Below are 20,462 nucleotides of genomic sequence, written 5' to 3' on the forward strand. Positions count from 1 at the left end.
AAAACTGTAGGGACGTGCGCACATCCACATAAACACCGCTAGCTTATTAGTATGTTAAACTTCACTTCTTACCACCAAAGAAAGAGGCCTTTTCCATGACACCACTCCAATCAGTCCAGACAAAAGCACCTGAAACGAGAAGAAAACAGTTTTTGAGACTAAAAAAAAAGAACTGAGCTGCACGTATCAAAGAGCACGTTTCTGCCAAGCAAAAATCACATCTTGAGCATGGAAGAGTGCTCCATCAAAGGTGACGTTATCAATATTTCATGTGCAGGGAGTGATATGGTCATCAGGATGGCAGGGGGAATTCTGCTGATATGGAGATGTTCAAAAAATCCTGCGATAACATGAACACTTTTATATCCTCCGCAGTACTTGTTCTTTCTTTTTGTTCTCTGTCTTTTTCTCCTTCACCCTTCATTAACCAGCAGCACTCCACACCGAGGCAGTCTCTCTCTCTCATGCTCCTTCACCCTTTAACCTCTCAAGTCCAGCAGGCCACTCTACCTCATTCACACTTTTTACCCACGGGACCTCGATGCTGCGCTACATTCACAGTGCCATTTTGCATAAACCAACAGGAGCAGAGCATTAAATGCAATATGCAATGGGAACGAAGCGTCACCATTAAAGCTGATGCTGTCAGCAGTTTAGAATGTAAATTCAGGTTATGAATAATGCTACAGATGAAATTTTAAACGCTTAGGTATATATAGTGCTTCATATGTAGGAGGTGAATGCTGAGTAGTGTGCATGCTGACTTATTCTCAGTCACTGAAATGTGTTTGCTGGCAAAAGAGAAAAAGAGATCAGTGAGACTGTGGAGTCGATCGATCTGAAGATTAGAGGATTATGCCATCGTGTGCAATCACACACAACTATGGGATTAACAGCCACCAACATAAAGGAAAAGTGCAGAAAAACAAAGAAATCTGATCAATGTGTAATTCAGAAAGAAAATAAATAAAAAAAACTCTTGTTAAGCATGAATTGGTCTGCTAATTGGTTTGGCCGGATCTCAAAAAAACAACAAAAACAACATTATATTAGCGCACGGAAACAATAGCAAAACAAAACACACTACATACATAAAACAGACCGTATTTCCAGAAATTATTCGAGGGCCATTATCAAGACATTTCCTCAACACAAATACATTTCTGTAACAAGTATGACATGAGATTACGTTTTATGAGAGAGACAGTGTGTATGACAGATGTTCAGAGGGATGATGTGAGAGACGGTTAACATTGTATTTGCTCTCTTGAATTATTGATCCTCTTTCAGTAGCAATTGAGAGGGAGAAAGAGAGGGAGAAAACTAAACTAAGAGTGAGGTGGAAAAAAAGATGCAGAGAAAGAGTCAGTTCAAGATAAGATTGAAAAAGAGGAAAGACCTGGCAGGTGTATGTATGGAAAGATCAGCAGTACAAAAGAGCTCACTGAAAGGAATATTCAGGCGTTGTGCAAAATCCTATTCCATGGCAAAATCACATCCCCCTTTGGGCACCTAAAGGATTCTATTGGGGGTATTCTATTCAGTGTCAGATTGAAATTAAACAATATTACCTGCTGATGTATATAGACTTGAAGACACGGTAAATTTAAATTCGCCCTGTCTATTTTACAAATGCATTTTAAATGAACTTATTGTGAACAATTTATCAATGAATTTGTTTCCTTTTTTGGTATCTATTTTATAAATGCATATCTTTTATGAACATATGTACAAATATTGCTTGTATTTATTTATTTATTTAATCTTTAAGTTTTTAATCAAAACGTCATAATACGATGTTCGGGCGAAATAACAGACTTCTCTTGATGATGGACTGCATGCCAGACTTTTTCAATCATATATTCCTTTAACTTCGCCCTGCCGCCATCCAATCAACAACCAACTGATAAAACCAAGCCACCACCCTACAATTATTTTCTTTTTTGATAACAGTGTAGAAAAGTGCGGAAGCAAAAAAATAAATCTTTATCATCTTTATAATTATCCAATTCTGATTAATCATCAGAATAATCAACAGATTACTCGATTATCAAAATAATCGATAGTGACAGCCCTAGACTTTTTTTTTCTTAGCAGATTTGGATGATATAAGCTCGTAATTGCTAGTTATTAACCCTTTAACTGTCACTCCCTATCTTAAACAGACATAAAAATGCACTATCCGAAGTTAATTTTTTATAATTCATGAATGAAAATATTTTGTAATATGATTTTGATGTACAATTTCCATGGTAATGCAATGTCTGATTTTAAAATGGTTGTCAAAGGATGAATTTTGAAATTTTAAGTTTTCAGTTGATATATTGCGTGATACGTAAAAAGGCAACGAAGAAAGTGTTTTTGTGACAGAGGTCAGAACTCCTGTTATGATGTAGATTTTTGAGGTGCACTCTTGTCATAAATTAATCTATTACTTTTCCTACATAATTTGTAACACGAAAGAGTGGTAAAATATTTATTTAGGAGTCTTAGACCCTCCCAACGATATATAGTTTGTCATGGTTAGATTAGGATTTATTTGTAAATTGGTGAAGCAAACTTAGGCGTCCCACAGAGGGGGTTAAGTACTCGTAATTGTGAGTTAAGTCAGAATTGAGAGATAAAACTCACTATTTTGTGAAAAATAAAGTCAGAACTGGGAGATAAAACTTTTTCCTTGCAAATGAGAGTTTGTATCTCCAATTTTGAGGAGAGAAAAAGACTGACACATTCTCAAAATTGAGTTTATATCTCACAACTCTGACTTAATAATTCACAATTATGAGTCACAATTGACATCTCTTCTGACTTTATTTCTCAGAATTGCGAGTTTATGTCTCTCAATTCTGACTTTATAACTCACAATTCATATCACAATTCTGACTTGATTGCTCAGAACTGAAAGTTTATATCACAATTCTGACTTTATAACTCACAGTTGCAAGAATATCTCACAATTCTGAGAAAAAAAGTCTGAATTGCGAGATGTAAACTTACAATTGTGAGAAAAAAAGTCAGATACCCAAATATGTTTACCTTTATCTGACTCTGGGTTTATAAAAATGTAAATTTATGTACCGAGGGATGAGTCAGACTGTTTGTCTGTGGTAAATGACAGCATGCCACAGATACTGTCAGAAACACACTCACTCTCACTCACTCATGTACAATGCATACATTAACACCTGCTACCGTTTGAACCCTCCACAATGTATGAATCCCTCAATGACAACTACCCTTTATTATTCTTAACTGTGCCTGAATTAGAGCTCCCTATTGGCTCTCAGTACATTTATAGCACATCTGGAGAGCAGGTTAATAACATGCTGTAGAGCGAGTTGGACTGCAGAGGGTCAAACTATTAATACTCCACATATTTGTTGGATAATGCATGAGGATATAGTTTAGGATAAAAGTTATGCAGCTTAAACTGGCTTTATTGTGAGGATATGTGTGTTAAAATACAGTCATAAAACATCTCCAACCTTCAATCCCATATTCCCTACTTCTCCAGAGGTGCAGTAGAGCACATATTATGCCCTGGGTGGGAAGTCTTGCTGGTGATTTCCTGCCTGTGCGGTTGAGTCTGAAGAAATTGTTTTCTGGAAAGAGGCAACGATAGCAAGCAATAATCAAAGAAGGATTTCACCCTCGGCTGCGCTCTCAACAGGATTAAGACGCACCACTCACTGACATTAGCCACTAAAGCCTTTTAGCTCAGTCAGCAGCGCTATGAGAGGAGAGAGAGCCCTTCAGTCAATTACCAGGGTACAGCTGCCCCGACTAATATATGTGCATGTCATACAGCCCATATCGCAAACACCACAAATGACAACTTGACTACGAGGACCGGAGTCAGCTTTAGTCCAGTCTGCTGAAACTGGACTATTAGGAGAAATCTGAGGGAACACAAACTGTCAAACAGTGCTGGATCAAACACAGTGCGGTTTAAAAATTGCTCTTAGCTGTCAAAATCAAGACTAAACTTGTAGCGGTTTGCATATTGAGTGTGTTGTGAGTGTGGTCTGCAGAGTGTGAGGGTGCAGCGGACGACTGGCTGCCTGGGGAACGCTCTTTAATCACAGTCAACTGTTTGCACAGCAGTGATATACAGCAACCCCCCCTCACCAAACACAGAAAGAAAGAGGCTGAGAGAGTGAAAGATACAGCATTTAAACTGAAAACAGGTCCAGGTAACAAATTTAGCTTATAAAATGTTGATTTAAAATGTTTCTAAAACATCGAAATGTCCAGTTTTCTTCTTGTGATTATAATATTACTTAAGATTCGAAAATGTTTCTTACAGCATTCTGCTTTATTTTTACACAGAATAATGTTATTTGAATGTTTATTTTTAATATTCTAAGAACGTTAAAATGCCCAGATTTCTTGTTGTGATTAGTACATTATGTAAAGCTTACAAAAACATTTCTTAGAATGTACATACAGTACAAAAAACATCATAAGGACGTTCTGAGAATGTTGATCTCAGAACTTTTTACTCACCGTTATGAGAACATATCAAATAGGAATTAAGTTGTAAGAATTTTACTTTGTCCTAAAATTTGTATAACTTTTTAAAAACAGGTGAAAAAATGTGGGAACACTCCTTTTTAGCTGGGAGAGAGCTGGGAAAATATCCTAAAACAACAAATACAAACAAACAAACAAATGTGGGGAAAAAAGAAAGAATAAACGAAAGAAATACTTAATGGTCTATTAATTATTTTTTTGTTATTTTGAGAAATAAATATTGGGAAAAAATAAATGCAGTTCCACGGCCACACAAACAAAAAGAAAACAACTGTCACTTGTTTGGGAATTAATTGGACTACACAGGTCACACTGTATGGTTTTGATTTACTCAAATGAACCATTTCACAATTCATTCAGTCAGGAATCAGACTACAGAACACTGGTCACGCTCTATTGTTTGGATCATTAAAAAGAATAGACTCTTAAAGTAAGAGTAATTGATTTAGAATCAGTTGCTCAGTTTTAAATTGGGTAGAATCTGCGTTCTCTGACCCCATCTAGCTTGCTGACTTCCTCGGCTGTAATACGCTATATATTTTTTGCTAACTGGCAACCTGGGGTGTCGAAATACTACTGGGTAAACCGGCAACGGACGGAGTCACACGGACCAAAACAAAAACAGACATTCCGACACGGAACACAAATTTCAAAGTAGAATAACTGGCTGTAATTTTTTTTTTTTTTTTTTGTAGAGAAACAATTATGTGAACTTCGCATGTTTCCGCAATATCTGCAAATAAATTTATGTATTTTTAGGCTTTAGTACAGTCAAAAAAAAATTACATACAGCACATTTAAGAAGCACACATTTTCAAAAGAGATAATAATGAGAAATGTTGTTGCTATTATATATATATATATATATATATATTAATATGTATTATTCCTACAAAAATGAATTATTTATAATCGTCAGAATAATCGACAGATTACTCGATTACCAAAAAAAATGACAGCCCGAATTTTTTTCTCAGAATTGCATGAAATAAACTCGCAATTCATAAAATATTGTTTTGAAATGTTTCTAAAACATTGAAATATCCAGTGTTCTTGTTGTGATTATACTATTACTTAAGTTACAAAAATGTTTCTTACAGCATTCTGCTTTATTTTGTTACACAGAATAATGTTATTTAAATGTTTTTTTTTTATATTCTAAAAATGTTAAAATGTCCAGATTTCTTGTTGTGATTAGAATATTATGTAAAGCCTACAAAAACATTTCTTAGAATGTTCATAAAGTACAAATAACATCATAAGGATGTTCTGAGAATGTTGATCTCAGAACTTTTTACTCACATTTAAAATAAGAATTAAGTTGTAAGAATGTTCCAGAAACATCACTTTGTCCTAAAATTTGTACAGCTTGTAAAAAACAGGCAAAAATATGGGAATGTTCCCTTTTATGTATGTTGCCTTTCACATATTTATTCTAATCACTTGTTTATTTGTCTATTGTTTGTGTCTTTTCATATATTTATTCTAATCACTTGTTTATTTTTGTTATCTGTGTCTTGTCACTTGTGATCCTGTCTGTGCACTGGAAGCTTCTGTCACCAAGACAAATTCCTTAAATAAAGCTCTTTCTGATTCTGATTTTAGGTGAGAGAGAATTAGTAGTTGAGGGGAAAATGTCCTAAAACAACAAATAATAATATGCATGGCTGTGTGAAACAAACAAATAAACAAACAAATGTGGGGAACAAAGAATGAATAAATGGATGAAATCATTAATGGTCTATTAATTATTTTTTGTTATTTCGAGGAAGAAATATATGGAAAAAATAAATGCAGTTCCACGGCCAAACAAACAAAAAGAAAACAACTGTTTCGTAAGCGTCATTTGTTTGGGAATTAATTGGACTACACAGGTTGCACTGTATGGTTTTGATTTAGTAAAATGAACTATTTCACAACTCAATCAATTGGGAATCAGACTACAGAACACTGGTCACGCTCTATTGTTTGGATCATTAAAAAGAATAGACTCATAAAGTAAGAGTAATTGGTTTAGAATGGGTTGAACTATAGGTTATGCTGTATGGTTCTAATACACAAAGGAGTCACAAAGGAGTCTCATTGTGACTTCCATTCAGGAGTCAAACTAGATTTGTTGTACTGTATGGTCTTGAATCTTGTCTCACAAGAGTCATTCGTTCAGGAGTTGCACTACAGATTTAGTAGCAGTGTTGGAATCCCATTGCACTGCAGGGCAGGAAACAATATCACAGTATTTTAGCATTGGTAGAAGAAAAATGTAAACGCAAGAACTAACCAAACTGAACTGTATTTACTTGAGGTACAGTACAGTTCAAGATTCTGGGGTCAGTATGATTTTAAAAAATAAATAAATAAATAATTAGTGGTGTCAATCAATTAAAAAAAAATAACTAATTAATCACACATTTTTCTGAAATTAATCACAATTAAACGCAATTTTTAATTATACTTTATTTATACTATAATTATTGCAATACTTTATATTGCAATAATTTCACATTCAATCTTCAAATTAAAGTAGAAACAACATAAAGGAAGTATATTTTCGATATTTGTTTAATGCTATCTTTTTTATGACTGAAGGCAAGTACTGACATTCTCTTTTTTAATTTTGTTCTTTGATTAACAGACATCACAGCAGCTTGGTTATTAGGATATTTTAGCTGCTGTTACTTTAAAAGCTACCGCTGATGAACTTGAAGCGGATCTGACACTGCTTTAAATGTGACTCTTAAATAATAAACACTTACACGCACAGTTTTAAGACAGCTTTAGTTTGCTTTTTTGTAACTTCATGACTTAACTGATGACATAACTACGACCAACTACATACTCATAGTTTCATTTGGGTTTGAATAATACAGCGCGCGCCGGCACAGAATAACGGCTGACAAGACAGGAAAATTTGTTTTTACTGACATATGAACAGACAACATCTCATCTAACCGCAGTTTACTGATCCGTTTTCACATGACGTTGGAGCGTGTCTGAAAAGTCTCCCGTTTGATGTGCTCGTTATATGGGGTGGCCAAACATATCCCTGGCCCTGCGTTAATTGCGTTAAATATTTTTAATGCGTTAAAATGAAAAACAAAAAAATTAATCGCCTGCGTTAACACGCTAATTTTGACACCACTAAAAATAATACTTTTATTCAGCATGGATGCATAAAATTGATAAAAAGTGACAGTAAAAATTTGAAACGTTACAAAAGATTTCTATTTCAAATACTTTATTCATCAACAAACTTTAACGCTCACATGGGTTGCCAGAATGAGACATGAAACAGGAACGATTGCAAATGACAATTTAAAACTAAATTAAGCTGTAAGTTAATGAGTTGATTTATTGGCGTTTGAATATAGAGCTTTTATGTTTTATGTCTCTGATCCCAGTTCATTTGCTGACTTCCTCAGCTGTAATACGTTGTGTTTTTTACTGACTGGCAACCTGGGGTATACTATTGGGTAAAGCGGCAGTGGGCGGAATCACACAAAAACAAAAACAGACATTCCGACACAGAATGCAAATTTCAAAGTAGATTAACTGGCTGTAGCTTGGTTGTTAGAGAAACAATTATGTGAACTTCACGTGTTTCCAAAATACCTCCAAACATATTTATGTATTTTTATGCTTTAGCGCAGTCAAAAAAAATTACATACAGCACCTTTAAGCAGCACACTTTTGTGCAATGTAGAAATAAAAAGAAAAGAAAAAACAGTAATTTCTGATTAAATAAATGCAGCCTTTGTGAGTAGAAGAGACTTTGTTAAAAAAAACAAAAAAAAAACTTGTGAGTAAATAAATATGTAAATAAATACACAGACACACATAAGAATCATTAAATACACCCAAATTCAAACAGCAATAAAAACGCTACAATGTTCAACATGCACTTGCCGGAAAGACTGAACAAGCAAAACTAGCTAATGCAATGATATGCGGATGATATTCTAGTCTCTGCTCTTTACCGATAATCTGCATGATTTTATATTCTCTCAGACTGATGTTTTCCTTTTTTATGTGATCCCCCAAGGGTAAAACGAAACTATTCAGAAGCTGAGCATCGAGCACAAGAGAAGACAGAAGGCCAAAAATGATCAAATCAAAATCAGAGAACATAAGAACATGCACCACAATCTGTCAAATCACTTCTACTCAACAGACTCCACTACACACATCTGTTTAGACAGCTGCTGCTTGCTTCTATTATTCCGGCTGCAGTAAGGACATCAGCAGGCCTCTGGTGACGACAGCGGGATGGTCAAGTAAGTGAGAAGATTTCAACCAGGCTCATATGTGGCTCAACTGATGTCCATGTTGTGTGTTTGGAGAGAGTCCAAGATTTCGCATTCTCCCCTGCTGGTTTGTATGATAAGCACAAATGTTCTCCTGACATCATCATGAGGAACATGGGGTCCAACTGCCTCAATTAAAAAGGAAACTGTGATTACATATATATGCTATTAGATATAAATAGCATGCATACTCCCACTGCCCGCTGCAATGCCTGCAAATGACTTGAAGGCATATTTCTCAAGCGTAGCTTCCCTCACACACATACTAATGCAGGTGTGTGGCCTATCATCTTGATTTACATACATATTTATAAGGTGCGTGCATACTTATGAAAGCATAAAGCGTCATTCATATTCACATGCACACCAATGAAGGTTTATGGCTCATCACCTTTATACCATAAGGCTTGAACTGAGTTTGATACGTAAAACATTTGGATGTATCCATAAACGTGATGATGATCATCAAGGCTACGCGAGTGACTAAACGAAGGTCCTGGAATGAGGACACGACACACTTACACATCACTCCCTAAAAGGGAGGGAAGAAAGAGAGAGACGGAGAGGGACGGATGGGAACGGTGGTTCTGTTGCCGTGGAAACCCCTTTCTGGACACTTTCCAAGCTTTGTAATGATTTCCCATTTACCCCTCAGAGAGGAAGAGAGCGAAGTGACTCCTTCAATATCAACATGCAACACACACTATGCTGAACTGAGCCTCACCGAGAACCCCTGTAGATACTCATACGAACACACGTATAATCATACGACATAAGAACCATGTGATGTCAAAAAAAAAAAAATGCTAGCTTCGCAGTTTTCACGGGAGAAATTTCCCCATTCATTCTTGAACGTGGCGGATGTGTAGTAAATTGATTCTGCTCACACTCACTCTAGCAGCAGAAAACTGAAGTCAGCCAGTGACGGTATCATTGAGCTCCAGATGGTATTCAGACGCTGAACTCTTGGGCAGCTTGTGCTGTTTCCCCTTTAAAGTGATGACCTGCACCTTGCTGCAGATTCGCTTCTGTCTAATAAAATTACAGAACCATCACTGTCCTTGTCATAGCTGTAATCGTGTTAGGAGGGCACTCTTATCAGATTGAACACATCTTTCTGGAACAGCTAAAACATGTCCTAAAAAGGCGTCTTTGTGCAGGTTACAGGGAACTCGACTCAGGGTCGTGTGTCTGCATGTGTGGGTGAGTGAGGAATATTGTGAATGTTTCTGGTACACATAAGCAATGTTTCATCTATTTTTTTTTTCTTGCTGAGCAAAACGTTTCCCTATTAGGTGGACATTTCAGGCACCTGAGGAAAAACATTCTTTATACCAGACCAGTATAGTGCAAACACAAAAAAAAAACAGTGTAACTTTTAACGTGCAATTTCTTTTTGATTTGACCCTCAGTGTAACTAAATGTAGCTCGCGTTTAAAAAAAAAATCTTACACAGAACAGTTCAATTCTTACATAATATAATATAATATAATATAATATAATATAATACAATAAAATATCAACCTGGTCTCATGTCGAAAACGTACCTCTGGATACTTTTTCACAAGATGCCAAATTCTACTGCCATGTTTGTTTCGAAACGTTCTAAACATACATGGCAGTAGCATATACTTGCATACACTCACACAAAAAAAATCAGAATTGAGAGAGATAAACATAAAAAAAAAATTATATAATATAATACAATACAAAACAATATAATGTAATGTAATATTTTGTACATTTCCTACCATAAATATACCAAAACTTAATTTTTGATTAGTAATATGCATTGTTAAGAACTTAAATTCATCATATGGAGCTGTAAACATAAATGTGTACAAAAAAGGCTGTTTTACCGCCTGTAGTGTTCATTTCTGTTGGAAACTGCAGTGATATGTAATTACTGGTATGTATTTTGCGTCTTGTGAAAAAGTTCCCAGTGGTACGTTTTCATCATGAGACCAGGTAGGATAATTTAATATAATATAATATAATATAATATAATATAATATAATATAATATAATATAATATAATATAATATAATATAATACATAATTTAAAAAAATGTGAATGTGTGAAATATTGCCTGTTATATGTGACCCTGGACCACAAAACCAGTCCTAAGGGTCCATTTTTTAAAATTAAGATTAATACATGACCTGAAAGCTAAATAAATAAGCTTTCCATTGATGTATGGTTTGTTATGATAGGAAAATATTTGGCCGAGATACAAGTTAAAAGTTGTCCAAATGAAGTTCTTAACAATGCATATTACGTATAAGTTTTGATAGATTTACAGTAGGAAATTTACAAAATATTTTCATGGAACATGATCTTTACTTAATTTCCTAATGATTTTTGGCATAAAATAAAAATCAATAATTTTGACCCATACTATGTATTTTTGGCTATTGCTACAAATATACCCCAGCGACTTAAGACTGGTTTTGTGGTCCAGGGTCACATATGGTATTATGCCTGTTATATGGTATTATGAGCACTTCCTAAGTTGTTTGCCTCTTTAGGATAAATCGCTTGATGTATTCCCCACTTGTAAGTCAGTTTGGATAAAAGCGTCTGCTAAATGAATAGATGTAAATGTAAATATTTTACAGTTAAAAACATCCCCATGTAGTCGAGTTTGCACTTGTTATGCCTGTGTGTGATTGTAAATGTCTTGGAGTTTTGTTACCACTCTGTGCCCATCATCCGTTATTTCCACCACTTAATCAAGCCACTTATTTTTAAAACATAATGACGATATTTCAAATGTCACTGCGTCTCTTTTGCTGAGCTTTTCATCCGCAATCATTAAAGTATTCGATTTCTACAGCCCACATCATTTGTATGAAACCAACTGCATTGCAAAAAATGCACACAGCTTAGAGGATACATTGTACAGAAATAGAACTGGGTATATCAATACGTACTTCCTTATCTCACAATTCTGACGTTTCTCGCAGTTCTGAATTGTGAGATATAAACTTGCAATTCCGAGTTATAAAGGGCCAATTTTGAGGGGAAAAAAGTCTGATACGTTCTCAGAATTGCAATTTTATATCTCTCAATTCTAAATTCACAATTCCCAATTGCATGTTATAAAGTCAGAATTGCGATTTTATATCTATAGCAATTATATAGCAATTCTGTGAAAAAGTCTGAAAAGTCTGAAAAAATTGAGTTTATTACAATTCTGACTTAATAACTCCCAACTGCATGTTACAAAGTCAGAACTGTGAGAGATAAATTTGCAATTGAGGAAAAAGTCAGAATTGCAAGTTTATATCTCCCAATTCTGACTTTACAACATGCAACTGGAAGCTTATATCTCACAAATCTGAGGGAAAAAAGTCAGAATTGCGAGATGAAAAGTCACAATTACCTTAACGGGCGTCCATGGATGTCTATAATTTATATACTGTTCTAAAGTTTAAAGTCAGTAAAGATTCTAAGTAAATTCATTCTTTTAATCAGTACAGATGCATTAAATTGACCACAAAATGACAGCAAAGACATTTGTAATATTACAAAACAATTACAAAGAAATTCTGTTTACTCAAAGGTTGTTCATCAAAAAAAAGCCTGAAAAAGACACTATGGCATTTTTCAGCACATCCATTTCTAAGCATCATCAAAACAGCATATTAGAAACATTTCTGAAGGGTCATGTGACACTGCAGACTGGAGTAACGACCGCTGGAAATTCAGCTTTGCAATTACAGGAATAAATTACATTTTAAATGTAAATCTGCTATTTTAAACTGTAATAATATTTCAGAATATTACTCTTTTATTGTATGTTTGATCAATTAAATGCAGCTTTGCTGAGCAAAAAAAAAAAAATTGAACCGTAGTGTACCCACAGCTCTTTTTTTTCTCTCTAATGCAATTCTAACCAACTCTTCTCATAGGAATAGCAGTTTTTTTTTGAGAAAATACAGTAGTAATGTTTCACAACAGTGCTTTTCCCTAAACTCTTTTAGTATCGATCCCTAGAACAGCAGTCTACAAATCTAAACGTGAGTGTTTATGGAGAATGCTCATCCAACTTTGGGACACATCAGGGAGAAACGTGTGCTCTTTCTTAATTAAATTGAACAATCCGGGGATTAAAAGAGTGTCAGTGTAAATCCGCTCCTGAAGACGGTGACATTCGGTAACTCCAGATATATCACATGGAAAACTGGCAGGCGAGAAATCCTTCTGGCTCGTTTCAAAGCAACCAGATCACATGACTGCCGTGTTTAATTTAGAAATTGCATTCTGCTGTCGCAGGCGCACCTCGCAAATGAATAAAGCCGTACCTGTACATACGGTCCCGTGCCAACTGCAGAACATTGCTTGAATTAATTAGAGTCAAGAGTCAGCAGCGCTGAAATACAGTTTTTGGATTCAAAATGTGAAAAGAGAAAACTAGAGCAGGGGATTTTTTTGTTGGCTGGGTTGCGAATGCGCCTGTATGCATAAGACGGAGAGAGAGCGCTTGTGTTTACACCATGACCTCTCCATCACGTTGGCTTCAGATCTTTTTAGGCTCTTGAGACACAGATGAGAGCTTCTCTCAAAATTAGACTCTGCCACCCTCAAACAGCTCTAAAGCTGCAGTTTATTCCAGCGCTAATACAATGGACCTCACAGGAGAAGGTCAAGGCCACTGCGATCGGCTGAGAATTTGAAAATGCAATCCACATAGACTCTTGGTCGCTCTCGTCTAGTCTCTCTATCTCCGTCAATCACCTCTTCTTCCTCACGTTCTCTCATTCCACAAATCATTATTCCCTGTCTAACATCTCACACGGTTCTGAGCTTAGAACAAACAGCTCATCCTCATCGCCATGGAAACAGTGGGACAACAGCAGGTTCCCTGGTGTTACTGGGGGTTGGGCATCTCAATCATTCTTTCCCTCTCTCTCTCTTTCACGCTGTTATTCCCGTTCATCCACTTTCTGCACACAGATCCCCTCTGGAGACCCTGCCAGTATGCACACATAGAGCTCCTCTGATAACTACAACACCGCAATAACCACAGAAACTGGTTGGAGTCTCTGTTCTGACCACCAATCATCTTTAACAACTAATTCGTAGGTGAATCTCACTAAACCATGTCCAGGTCACATTTCACCCCAAAATCACAAGGGGAAAAAAATCTATTATATTTTACATAAAGAAAGAAAGAATGATAACTGAAAACAATAGGGAAAATCATAAAAATGTAAATAAATTAAAAAAAAAATAAAAATTTACCAGCAAAAATTTGCAGATATGAAATCCATTTGTTTAACAACTTCTTTTTTTCCCAAATTCTGTTTTTTCCATTTACATTTTTCTAGACTCTGTTTTAATAGATAAAAATCAAAAAGCATGTCTAATTAATTGAAAGCATGAAATGTACACAATTTAACAGCAATTTATAAAAAGTTTAACAAAAAATATATTATTAAATATATGAAATAGTTTTTTCCCCTCAAATTTACTTTTATTTTTTTGGATTCCATTTTAATGGGTTCTTTAAATTTTATTATTTTAAAGCATCTCTAATTAATTTCTTTTATATAAAAATATTTATTTATTTATTTATATTTATTTTTCCTTTTAGAAATACTTGTATTTAAATTTTTCTGGTAAATAAATTGTGGTAAAACATTTTTCTGGTAAATATTCCCTTAAAAAAAACATCTGTGTTTTCCACATATCATGGGGCCCCTATGTTCAGAAGATTTCTGTAAAAAAAAAATTAAATTAAAATTAAATAAAAAATGTAAAAAAGCAAAATTTCATAAAGGATATTGTTTGTACATTGGCTGGATTTGTTTTTTCTTATTTTTCTTAAAAAAAAAAAAAAACTAATTAACTGATATTATATAAAAAAAAAAAAACATATTTTATGCTATTTATTTATTTTCCTTTCAGAAATACTGTGTTGTGCATTTAAATTTTCCTGGTAAATAAATTCTGGTAAGTAATTTTTCTGGTAAATATTCCTTCAAAAAAATGCCTGCGTTTTCCACAAATCATAGGGACCAGAAGATTTCTGTGAACAAAAAAAATTCTAAAAGCAAAATCTCATAAAGGATATTGTTTTTACATTGGTTGGAATTATTTTTTATTACCTTTTCTTAAAAAAAAAAAAAAAGAAAAGAAAATAAATTACAGAGACTCAAATTACAGAGAATCAAGACAAATTGTCATCACAATCAACTTAAAAAAACAAAAGCCACAATTACAAGCAGCTTTACAGTTTTATAAAACATTTTATCATTATTTTTGGATCATTTCTCTAAACGTATTTAAAACAATCCAAATAGACAGATCTTCCAAATGGTCAATCTGTAGAGAAATGTGCTTTAAAAGCTTTAAAAGAGTAGAAAGAGGTGATTGTAATATTTCAACAACACACGACAGTGTGTGTACATTATACACATACAAACTGCTAAGCAGTGGGACATTTTTTGGTGATGTTCTCTCAGTGGACAGCACTGTCCCTCCTCTAAAAGGCCTCTCTTTTCCAGCTCTTTGAATAATTGCAGAGCAACAGAAATTGAGACAGCATTAGATAAACAAAGCCAGCCGAGGCATCCCCCATTACTCCCGTCTCAAACTATTACAGCGAAACAGTCAAAACTACACAGTGACGTGCAGCGGACTACAGCGGCATTAAGAGAGAAAAAGAGCTTTTCATCAGCGCACTGCCTTACATTCAAAGCACAGCCACCAATCCTTTTTACATGCTAGGAGAAATATGGATCATGATGCTGATGATGATGGAGGGCGTGAGGAGGAGAACGAGAAAGATGACAAACAAAGACTAATTAGGGAAGTTAAAGGGGAAGAGAGAAAGACGGAGCGAGAGAGATAGAAATCCTGTGCAGCAGGGACTTTTCCTCAGTAATTGAGATGGATTGTAGTGGGCAGAGAGGCCAGATGTGAAAAGAAGAGACTCTCACTGCGGGAACTATTCCCCCCCCCCTCTCTCTGTCTCATACATTTTGTGCTTTAGAGATGACTTTAGCCAGTTTAATCACTAATGACTTCTAAATTGAATTTAGTTGAAATTAAAAAAGCAAAATCAAATAGGAGATGGAGCGTGCTGTAAGCACTCCTGCCGATCGCTCTCCTAAAACAGCTGAAGCTGGCTTTCCCACTTTATTCGTTTTCGACTAATAAGATGGATTATTGCAGCCTCTTGAAAGGAGGCCATGACAAACAATCTCTATGTAAATTTAAATTACAATTTGATTCATGTTGTATTGCCAAGGCTGAAAGTGCTGATGCGCAGAAGTGCCATTTTCAGTCCCAAAAGCCCCTTACAGCCTCAGTGTTTCCCCCCAAAAAGCAGTCAATGTTTGATTCAAATGACAGCTAGCGAAAACTTAAAAGTAAAACGTGTCATTGGCATAGACAGCCACATCTCACAATGATTTCACACTGAGGAAATCAGTGTGAAATCATTGTGAAAAATCACTCTTTTCTTTCCTACAACACTTCATTATTCCAGGGTGCTTTAAAGGGGTCATCGGGTGCCCATTTTCCACAAGTTGATATGATTCTTTAGGGTCTTAATGAAAAGTCTATAACATGCTTTGGTTAAAATTTCTCAATGGTAGTGTAAATAACACCTTTTTTACCTTGCCAAAATGAGCTCTGCAAAAATCACCCTGTTCTGGTCGAGGTTGCTTTAAATGTTAATGAGCTGTGCTTGCCCCGCCCCTCTTTTCTCTCTGTGGAGTGACGAGCCTGTTTACTTTAGCCATGTTTAGCCGCTAAACTTGCTAACAGGCACGTTATAAGGAAAGGCACAAAGATTCATAAAACACAGCCTATACTCACTTCTGCTGTAAGTGAAGCTGGATCACGAATGATTCGCACGAACATAGACGGATATATGTAGATCGGGAGGTGCATTCCCTTCACAAACAAACGTAATCTAGTGCATCTTCAGCGGCTCAGATGTCGGGAGTAAATGACGACCACTATGTTCATTATTACACTCAGCAACACAACACCTCAACTGGAAATATTCTTGTCTAACTTACATCCCTCCTCCGGCATCGAAACAATGGAGGCATCTGAGAATGGCTTGATGTGAAAAAGGGAATATTATTTTTACAGATTAATTAAAAACCACTGCATGGATTTTTATCATTATAGGGTAGATGTGTACATGCACTATACAACACACATTAATGTTCAAACAACATGTAAAAGTGAACTTTGCATCCGATGACCCCTTTAAAAATAAATAAATAAATAAAATAAAAAATGTGCAACTGCAATTAGGGCTTAAGTGCTTCCATAAGGTAATTATCTTGAAATGGCAGCAGGCTTCATCAGCACAATATAATGTACATGTAAAGACATCTAAGCACTGTTCAACAACAGTATCCTTTTAGCTGTGACAATGATGCTCTACTATATCACTGTGTTGTAGGGCAATTTATTGGACTCAGTCTACAAAGATGATTACTTACTGAGCAAAAGATATCAAAGTGTGTGTGTTTGTTTGAGCATTTACAGGGCAGGATGCTTTCATGGCACAGAACACACATGCAAGTTTCCCCATCACAGCTGGCAACCAGAAACGTGCATGGCTACAATTGAAGTTGATGCGCCAGGCTTTAATTCATACACTGGTAGCCATTCAGAGAATATTGGCCCAGCTTATCCACACACACACGCACAACAGAGGCAGAATCACAGGAGCCAGTAAGACTCCCTGCAGGCTGGTTAGATCAATGGCAATAAAATACCATTGCTGATTGTTGTAAGACTGAATAAGTGTAAATCCTATTTGAAAATCAATACAGAAAAAAGAGCTACAACTGCAAAAATTCATTGAGATACTTCATTTTTAAAGTCTCTCAAGCACAAACCTGAAACTGTAAAAAACACAGCTCTAAATGTATCACCAAAGAAGTACACAGTGACTACACTGCTTTGAGTGAAATAAAACAAAAAAACACTAATGTTTTCAAACCTGTCACATAGCTACAGTAGGGGAGAGTGGGGTAAGACGAGCCATTTTTTACTTATGTGGTTCTCAAGATAAGGAAAAAAATGAGGCAGAAGTATACAATGAAAGTATCTAAAGTAATTTCGGGATGTTTCCTAACATTTTAAATGATCTGAATGTATCTATGACAAAGGGTTCTAAAATAATGGCTTCTTATAAAAACAAGTGTTCCTGCGGCTCAATTTGCCCCAGGTTAGGGGTAAGTTGACCCAAGTCAGTGGGAAAGATGAACCATCTGGGAAAAAATCAATCAAATGTAGTTTAATTTTCAGTCTTTAATTGTTTGTATTTCTGAAACAATATGTTCAACACCAAAGTTTAAACCTTCCCAAAAACGGACTAAACAGAAAGTTTGTTGAGTAAAATAAATAAAAAAACTGAATTAGAATGAAGGCGTAAATGTCACTGAAACCAATAAACATTTTAGGCAAAAGATTCTTGGCATGGTTGCTTTTCTGCAATGTCGAACAGACCATTAGGGACTATAGGTGGAAAGATACATTTGATTATAATGTGATGAAAAGCATCTTCTGGTTCTCAGAGAAGGATTTGGTGCACTCGTATCAGATAAACTACAAATAATATGTATATATATGATAAACTGTTAAACATGATAAACAGTTGTGTAATATCACATTAAAATGCCAGTTTACACTTCAGAGATTTAACTTCAATGCCTTATGGTGGGGTAAGTTAAAGTGTTGGCTCAACTTACCCCACAGCTAGCATTTTGGAAAACCAATTCAGTTAAATATGTGATATTCAGTGTGTAATGACTAGTAACTGTATGTCCTACAGACTGGTTATTAAACCCAAACATAAATTTGTGTGTGAACAGCTCCTGTGCCAAAGTATTCTGATTGAACCAGGACTGTTCTGGCATTGTGTTTTTATTGGCATTTTGTGGTTGTCTTGGCACGTGATTGGTATGCACACTCTGGCTATCTGCTGCACATAATAAAATGTACACATTTTCTTGGCAGTCTGTTCAATAGCAAAGTATCTTCTAAGAAAAAAAACAATCCAAATGTTAATCTGGGAATTGTTCTAGTGAGAAGAGCATTAGTGAAGGGAAGTAATCAGTAATATGAGGGCTATATTCTCACTTACACTTCAGGTTGGATGGCTGGGAGTGTGGTGAGAGAGAACAGGGCCTTCTGCATCAGAGACTGGAGAGGAACAGACAGCCCCAGTCACCCACAGGCTACAGAACCCATCTGAGATAAAGCAGAACACTAATGTCTGCTCACAAACACACACACATTTCGCTAACTCATAATGGCTTTACTATATTAGATGCAGTGGGGTGAATGCATAGGGTTAGGGTTTAGAAAATGAATGTGAAAGAGTTAAAAAATTAAAATTCTGTCATTAATTACTTACCCTTGTGTCGTTCCAAACCTGTAAGACCTTCATTTATCTTCCGAACACAAATTAAGATATTTTTGAGCAAGGGTCCTACCACGGTCAAGGCACAGAAAGGTAGTAAGGACATCATTAAAATGGTCCATGTGACATTAGTGGTCCAACCGTAATTTTACGAAGCTATGAGAATATTTTTTGTGCGCAAAGAAAACAAAAATAAGAACTTGAAGTATTTCCGAAGCTTCACCAAATTACGGTTAAACCACTGATGTCACGTGGATGAAGGTCTCAAGGGTTCGGAACGACATGAGGGTGAGTAATTAATAACAGAATTTTCATTTTTGGGTGAACTAACCCTTTAAAGGAAAACCATTTCCACAACAATTTACAAATAATGTACTCACCCCCTTGTCATCCAAGATGTTCATGTCTTTCTTTCTTCAGTCGTAAAGAAATTATGTTTTATGCTGGGATCGTTTACAACCGCATTTGGGATCATTTGAAGCGACATTTAAACTGCATTTTGGAAGTTCAAAATCAGGGCACCATACCAGTCCATTATATGGTGAAAAATGCAGAAATGTTTTCCCTTAAAAAACATAATTTGTTTTGTGTCTTTTGAGGGACAAGTCCACTTGTTTTGGAAGTGGACTTCTCCTGTAATGCATCACGTTACTCACTCGAGATGTTTTTTGCGCCACTTGTGCAGATTAAAATATAAAAACAAAAAAAGTGATCTAAAGGTCAAAATTACCGGCATTCCTATCTTTGTGCAGCGAATATCAGACACACAAACACAAGATGATGTTTATGTTAACAGATGTTTACTTATCTTTATATATAGCTACCCTAGTAAAAATAAGCCTAAAATATGTTTTAATGTCACTATTGATGAAAACTGTATGATCTTTAAATAATATCGGTCTTTAAATGCAAAATATGTAAAACGTACCTAAAGTATACTTGCAATAGTTCAGCTTTAGCACAATCAAATATACTTAAGTATATCTTTAGGTGGACTTCTGCACTGCTTCCAAACAATTAAAGTGCATTAAGTAAAAAAATTGTATTTATTAATATAATTTTAGTATGTTAATTTTTCACTAGGCTAGTTATAAGGTTAGAGGGGCAGTCGTGGCCTAATGGTTAGGGAGTCAGGCTTGTAACCAAAAGGTTGTGGGTTTGAGTCCCAGGTCCGGCAGGGATTGAAGGTGGGGGGAGTGAATAACCAGCGGTCTCTCCACCCCCC

The 20,462-nt window shown here is 35.5% G+C and overlaps 1 protein-coding gene across 1 annotated transcript in view; it reads right to left on the bottom strand.

Moving 5' to 3' along the window:
- The window catches only part of fam189a1 (family with sequence similarity 189 member A1), a 132,214-nt gene that overhangs the window by 75,192 nt on the left and 36,560 nt on the right, over positions 1–20,462 (bottom strand). Inside the window, 1 exon segment of the mRNA XM_051115546.1 lies at positions 73–129. Within this exon segment, the coding sequence (XP_050971503.1) occupies positions 73–129 (57 nt within the window).

The sequence above is a fragment of the Labeo rohita genome, chromosome 7 (assembly GCF_022985175.1).
Source record: "Labeo rohita strain BAU-BD-2019 chromosome 7, IGBB_LRoh.1.0, whole genome shotgun sequence".
Classification (NCBI taxonomy): domain Eukaryota; kingdom Metazoa; phylum Chordata; class Actinopteri; order Cypriniformes; family Cyprinidae; genus Labeo; species Labeo rohita.